This window comes from Physeter macrocephalus, chromosome 7 (assembly GCF_002837175.3).
Source record: "Physeter macrocephalus isolate SW-GA chromosome 7, ASM283717v5, whole genome shotgun sequence".
Taxonomy (NCBI): Eukaryota; Metazoa; Chordata; class Mammalia; order Artiodactyla; family Physeteridae; genus Physeter; species Physeter macrocephalus.
Genome location: NC_041220.1, coordinates 126,408,016 through 126,414,986, shown reverse-complemented (window position 1 = coordinate 126,414,986; position 6,971 = coordinate 126,408,016). Strand labels below are relative to the sequence as shown.

The 6,971-nt window shown below is 39.9% G+C and overlaps 1 protein-coding gene across 1 annotated transcript; it reads left to right on the top strand.

Moving 5' to 3' along the window:
* Window positions 1-879: 879 nt before the first annotated feature.
* Window positions 880-1,471, top strand: LOC102990306 (pancreatic progenitor cell differentiation and proliferation factor-like). Its single transcript, XM_028491538.2, is given in 1 exon segment — window positions 880-1,471. A coding segment is annotated over 1 exon segment (348 nt). The 5' UTR covers window positions 880-1,012; the 3' UTR covers window positions 1,361-1,471.
* The last annotated feature ends 5,500 nt before the right edge of the window (window positions 1,472-6,971 follow it).

Below are 6,971 nucleotides of genomic sequence, written 5' to 3'. Positions count from 1 at the left end.
TATTTTTTAGATCTGTCTCCTAAAGCAAAAGCAATAAAAGCAAAAATAAACAAATGGGACCTAACTAAACTTAAAAGCTTTTGCACAGCAAAGGAAATCATCAACAAAGTGAAAAGACAACCTACTGAATGGGAGAAAACCTTTGCAAATGATATGACCAATAAGGAGTTAATATCCAAGTAGGTAAACAGCTCATACAACTCAACATCAAAAAACCAAACAACCCGATTAAAAAATGGGTAGAAGATCTGAATAGACATTTTTCCAAATAAGACATACAGATGGCCAACAGACACATGAAAAGATGCTCAACATCATTAATCATCAGAAAAATGCGAATCAAAACCACAATGCGATATTACCTCACACCTGTTAGAATGGCCATCGTCAAAAAGAACACAAATAACAAATGTTGGTGAGGATGTGGAGAAAAGGGAACACTTACACTGCTGGTGAGACTATAAATTGGTGTAGCCATTATGCAAAACAGTACAGAGGTTTCTCAAAAAATTAAAAATAGAACTACCATATGACCCAGCAATTCTACTCCTGGGTATATTTCCAAAAAAACCCTGAAAACACTAATTTGAAAAGATAATGCACCCCAATGTTCATAGCAGTATTATTTACAATTGTCAAGATATGGAAGCAACTTAAGTATCCATCAACAGATGATGGATAAAGAAGATGTGGCATATGTATACAATGGAATACTACTCAGCCATAAAAAAATTGAAATTATGCCATTTGCAACAATGTGGATGGACTTGGAGGGTATCATGCTTAGTAAAATAAGTTAGACAGAGAAAGACAAATACGGTATGATATCACTTATATGTAGAATCTAAAAAATAAAACAGGCCCCGCGCGTCTGGGTCGTGGAGCCGTCGGCCGCGGTCTCCTTCGCAGATGGGCTCAGTGGCCTAGCGCCCTTGTCCCCGCCGTCTGTGATCAAGCGCCGAGGCCCGCGAGGGGTCGCCGCCGAGGTTTCCACCAGCCCACAAGCAAGAGCATGGCAGCCATCCCCTCCAGCGGCTTGCTCGTGGCCACCCACGACTACAACCGGCGCCGCCTGGGCTCCACTTCCAGTAACAGCTCCTGAAGAAGTGCCCAGTACCCTGGGGAAGGCATCCCCCGCCACCCCGGTCTCCCCAGAGCTGACCCGGGACACTGGTGGGCTAGCTTCTTTTTCGGGAAGTCCACTCTCCCATTCATGGCCACCGTGTTGGAGTCCCCAGAGCACTCAGAACCAGCCCAGGCCTCCACCGGCATGATCACCTGTGACCTGGCTTGGGAAGCTGTGGGGAAGCAGCAGCCTGGCGGCCAGCCTGGCCAAACCAACTACAGGCCCCCGTCCTGAGTGGCCACCACCAGCTGCCGGGCTTCCTCCCAAGGCGCTAGGCTCCTCAGAGCCCCCCCTCCTTCCCCTCCCTGAGAGTGAGCAGGCTGCAGCCAACAGCAGCAGTTGGGTTTTTAATAGCAGAACACCAAAAAGGAAGTTGAGAGAACTCCACTCTACTATCCAAGCCACGTGAGAGCCTTCCCGGCACCCTCTAACCTGTGCCTTGCACCGAGTAGAAAATAAACTCCAAGCCCCCAGAAAAAAAAAAATAAATAAAAATAAAAATAAAAACTAAAACAAACTAGTGAATATAACAAAAAAGAAACAGATTCACAGATATAGAGAAAAAACAAGTGGTTATCAGTAGGAAGGGGGGAGGGGCAACACAGGGTAGGGGATTAAGAGATACAAACTACTATGTACAAAATAAATAAGCTACAAATCAATAAGCTAGGATATATAGTACAACATAGGGAATATAGCCAATATTTTATAAGTATAAATGAAATACAACCTTTAGAAATTGTGAATCACTGTGTTGTACAACTAAAACTTATATAATACTGTATATCAACTATAATTCAATTTATAAAAGGAAAAAAGGGCTTCCCTGGTGGCGCAGTGGTTGGGAGTCCGCCTGCCGATTTGGGGGACACGGGTCCCCCGTGCGGTCCGGGAGGATCCCGCATGCCCTGGAGCGGCTGGGCCCGTGAGCCACGGCCGCTGGGCCTGCGCGTCCGGAGCCTGTGCTCCGCAACGGGAGAGGCCACAACAGTGAGAGGCCCGCCTACCGCCGAAAAAAAATAAAAATAAAAATAAATAAAATAAAATAAAATAAAAAAGGAAAAAAAAAGAAGTAAAGAAAATTCATGGTAAATAAACACAGAAAAGGTGGTGAACATAAGTTCAACTATATTACTAATCACAATAAAAGTAAATATATTAAACTTATTAGCATGAATTAATGACAATAATATATTAATACTCAGCTCATAAAGTTTTAAGATTTAAATGAAATTAGATGCTATGTAAATTTTTATTAGTTACAACACAAAATGTTCACTCTCAATCCAAGTTCAGGTTTTGCTAATGACCTTTAAGACAAACCAACTGAAAGATATTTTCCAAAGCATTTAGAGAGCTCAGTACTCAGCTTTCCATAACTGCCTCTCATTTAATGATTTCTTTTTCTCCCAGCAGACCAAGAATGGCAGCCTCCTGACAAGACGAAGCACCCATGTCATTGAAGGCTTCTGGCCTTGTTAACTACTCACCATCTGTTTAGTGTTACTGAACTTAAGTTGGAAAAGAAGAAGGAAAACGACAAATTTGGCTTCCAATTTGCTTTGTTCTTTGTTCCACCTCTTTAAGAGTTCAACCTGAATCTGTTTTACAATGTAAACATCATGTTAAAAATACAAAGCAAAACTCTGAATCACACAAAGAGAAGCGTGGACACTATCCAGTGAGTTTCTGGTGCTGTTCTAAAGAGGCTCCAAGGCTTTGGGAGCCATAACAGGGAGGGTGAGGGAGGGTTCTGAGCAGGAGAGCCCCAGGTGCCTTCCCATAGCTTCCTCAACCTGTTTGGGCTTCAACCCGGCTTCTGTGTGAGATTTTATTTGAAAAGAGTACCACATTCGGGCTTCCCTGGTGGCGCAGTGGTTGAGAGTCCGCCTGCCGATGCAGGGGGCGCGGGTTCGTGCCCCGGTCCGGGAAGATCCCACATGCCGCGGAGTGGCTGGGCCCGTGGAAAAAAAGAGTACCACATTCTTCGTTCAACAGAGGATGAAACAGAAGTTCAGAGAAGGTAAGTGACTTGCCCACTGTTGACAAAGCAAATAAAAAACGAGGGACTAGAAATCAGCCTTTTTCTCTAATATTGTGTGTACACTAGAGACATGATTTTGTTTTTTCTCCTAACAAAGGAAACTCAGGCATTGTGTTAACTGCTGGGACTAAAAATATAAATAAATTGTGGTCTCAGCCCATTGGGGCCTTTGACTCTATGGCATCATCCAGGAGAAAGTTTTTTTAAGAGGGATGGAACCATCAACAATTTTTAATGCAGTCAAAGGAACCAGGAAGATAAGAACAAAATAACCCAAGGAAATTAAAAAAAAAAAAAAAAAAAGGAAACAGACTCACACTTTTAGAGCAGGTGAAATTTGACCTTTACTGGTTATTGCTGTAAGTGACTTTACATGTATACCATCATCATAATATAATATAGATCACTGAAGAAATTTACATCTCCATAGACCTTTAGGAAGAAAATAGACAATCATTTGCTAATATTGCCTAGACTAATGGGCTCCAAACTTTTCTGATCACATGTCTGGGGGGTCCCCAGGACCACACTCACTTCTGACAACAACTGCAAGTTCAGGCAGTCCCCAAGACCACTCTCAGGTTTGATAATTCCCTAGAAGGACTTACGGCTCTCACTGAAAGCTGTTATACTCACAGTTATGGTTTATTACAGTGAAAGGATACAGATTAAAATCAGCAAAGGGAAGATGCATACAGGGCCGAATCCAGGAGGCATCCACGGATAGAGCTTCCAATTGTCCTCTCCCTGTAGGGTCATAAATAGTGCTAACTTTTGGAAACAATATATGACATTACACATGGAGTATTGCCAACTAGGGAAGCTCACCTGAGTCTTGGTGTCCAGAGTTGTTACTGGGGCTTGGTCATGCCTTTAGCGTCCAGAGCCTTTGAAGGTCAAGCCAATGCTACTGTATGGCTGAAAGTCCCTACTGTAAGTCAGATAGTTAAACTATCCAGTGTAGCCTGAGGTCGCCAGGTAAATAGAGACACTCTTATCAGACAGGACATTCCAAGGGCTCAGAGATCATCTCCTGGGAGCTGAGGGAAAAGGCCAGGTCTTTCTTTAGATGAGGATAATTCTTTACCTTTATAAATTTATGAATTATACACGAGTTCTACATGTAAGTGCATAATGCACATTATGAAATACATAAAAGTAGAATTTATTAAAGGAATACATAAAAAGTTAAATACTAGATCTGGAATAAGGAAGACTAAGTCTCATCCTACTCTGCCATGAAGAACATCTCTGTGCCTTAGTTATCTTGTCAGTAAAATGGGACAATCAACATTGTTCAATGAACAACAGAGTTCAATATCTGTCAGCTGTTATTATTATCCAATGGGTATCTAAAAAAGGAAATAGAGTATGAGTGTGTGAAGGGATGGATCTTTTCTTGGAGCAGTTACATTTGGAAAATTTCGTAAGGGTGGAGGGGAAAAATACTTGAAAAACCAACAACAACAAAGAAAAATACTTTGCTCTGAGGAAGTTCTTAAAGTTGTGCTAATATATATGATAACGGAATAGATGGTGCTGAAATAGTTAGCTTGAACAACTGGTACTGAAAAAGAGCTAAATGATTTACCAAAAAGTTTTAAAGACATTAAACAAGAGAAGAAGCCAGAGTGGCTCAATGTGCCCACATGTTAAAATACTGCTTTGAAAAGAAGATGTAAATTAAGTAAAATGAAACAGTAAAGAATTGTGGAAGATAAAAATGGCTTTATTAGCAACTAACTATATGGATTTTTCTCTGGGCCTCAGTTTCTTTATCTATAAAATGAGGAGATTAGAGGAGAGAATCTATAAAATCCCTTGTAGCTGGAAAATATTACCACTCGGACTTGGTCCTCAATAAAAGGGAATATGCATATATATACATATTTTTAAAAAATATGTGTTTTACATACATTTCCTTAGTAGCTAAGAACCAAGATGTACTTTTCTTTCTGTAACTGTATTTTTCTTACGGGAAAAAAAATAACATCATTAATAAAGAGTTGACATAAGATTTGTCAATCAGTGAAAAAACAATTGGAAAAACTAAGAATTAGAAAAAAATACTCATTATCTCTGAATCTGGCTAATATTATGATTAGGATGGTGATGTCCTCAGAGAAATTAGAACAATTAAGAACAAAGTAAATTTAAAATGATGTTTGTTTTCTTTGTAAAATAAGTAAAACCTTAGATGTAAGAATATAAAGGCATAATCTACAAGTGGCTAACGGAAAGAAGGACTTCTGGAAATTCATGAAAAGATTTCAAAGGAATTAGATTGCTTGCAAAACAGAGCTTATGAAATCAGTGGCAATGCTAAATTGAGTCAATTCTAAACATGTAATCCTGGAACCGGAGGAGTCAGTGTTGAACCATATTGTTTTAGCCTACAAACATTATTGCAAAAGGAAGTGGACATTTTCCAGAACCTCACAATACTGTAGTCATTTCTAGAAACCAAAGGTCTTAGAAATACGAATAGTGCTAAAGAAATATAAAAACAGGTCTGAAACTCTGGAGCATATGAAGAAAGAAAGTGGGAAACGTTCAAACTCATAGCTCCTGGAAAAGCCATAAGCAAAAAAGAAAGGAAGGATAATCTAGGATTGTCAGCATATCAGTAGCAATTAAGAAAAAATTACTGGCAACAATATAAAAGAAAAAATTTAATTGAGCTTAGGGAAATTCAGTTTGATAATTGGTAAAACAGATTGCAATAAGGTTTGCTGTAACTAAAAATACTTGAATTAGCTAATTCTCTTTGGTAAGTACCCTGTTATAGGAATTCAAATTTCCCAGAATAAAAAGTAACTATAAACTAAAGGTAGTCTCAAAGAACTGGATTAAATCTCAAAATATTATTTGGCCAATTACCATAAGATACCATCCCCAAATAGAACTGATTTTACAGCAAGGCTGTTTTTCAGAGAGCTCTGAGGACAGAGATTCTATAGCACCTTTGGTAAACAATCCAATATTAAATGAACCCTACTGTCAAACATTGTCTTTATGTTTCATCAGACTTGCTTTTCTCATAGGTTCAGGTAGCATCTTAGTCAATCTTTCCTGTATTCTCAAGTGGAGGAGCCTGAATATCTTTTAACCTTCTCTTGACGACTCAGTTTTCCCAAAGCACAAATCATAAATATAGAGCTCAAAAATGAAAGATCACGAAGTGAATTCTCCCCTGTAACCACCGCTCAGGTCGTGAAATAAGAACCCTGCCAGCACCCAAGACCCCTCCTTGTTCTCCTTGCCAGTCGCCACCCCTCCTGCCTTCCCAAAGATAACCACTGACCTGACTTCTAATGCTCTGGTTTACATATGCCTGTTTTGGAAATTTACAACAATGGTTAAACCATGTGTTCTCTCTTTCTTAGTAGCATTTAAAATTGAGGTATACTTCACACAACATAAAACCCCCCACTTTAAAGTGTCCATCAGTCTGTTTGTTTGTTTTTTTACTATATTCTCTATGTTGTGCATCTGTCACCACTATCTAGTTCCAGGACACTTCTGCCACCACCCCTCCCCTCCGGCCCCCTGCCAAACACCCTGTGCCTATTAGCAACCTTTTGTTCACTGTTATGCTTGTGAGATCCATATGCTGTGTTTAGCAGCCAAAGTTTTTTTAAATAGAGCCTAAGGAGTAAAGCACAGGTTTTTCTAATTAATTTTGGTTCCATACACAAGACTAGCGGTTTCAACCCTGGTTGCACACTAGTATCCACCGGGGAGAGTTAAAAATCACTGATGTGTAGGCCCCATCCCAAATAAATAAATGACAATTCGATG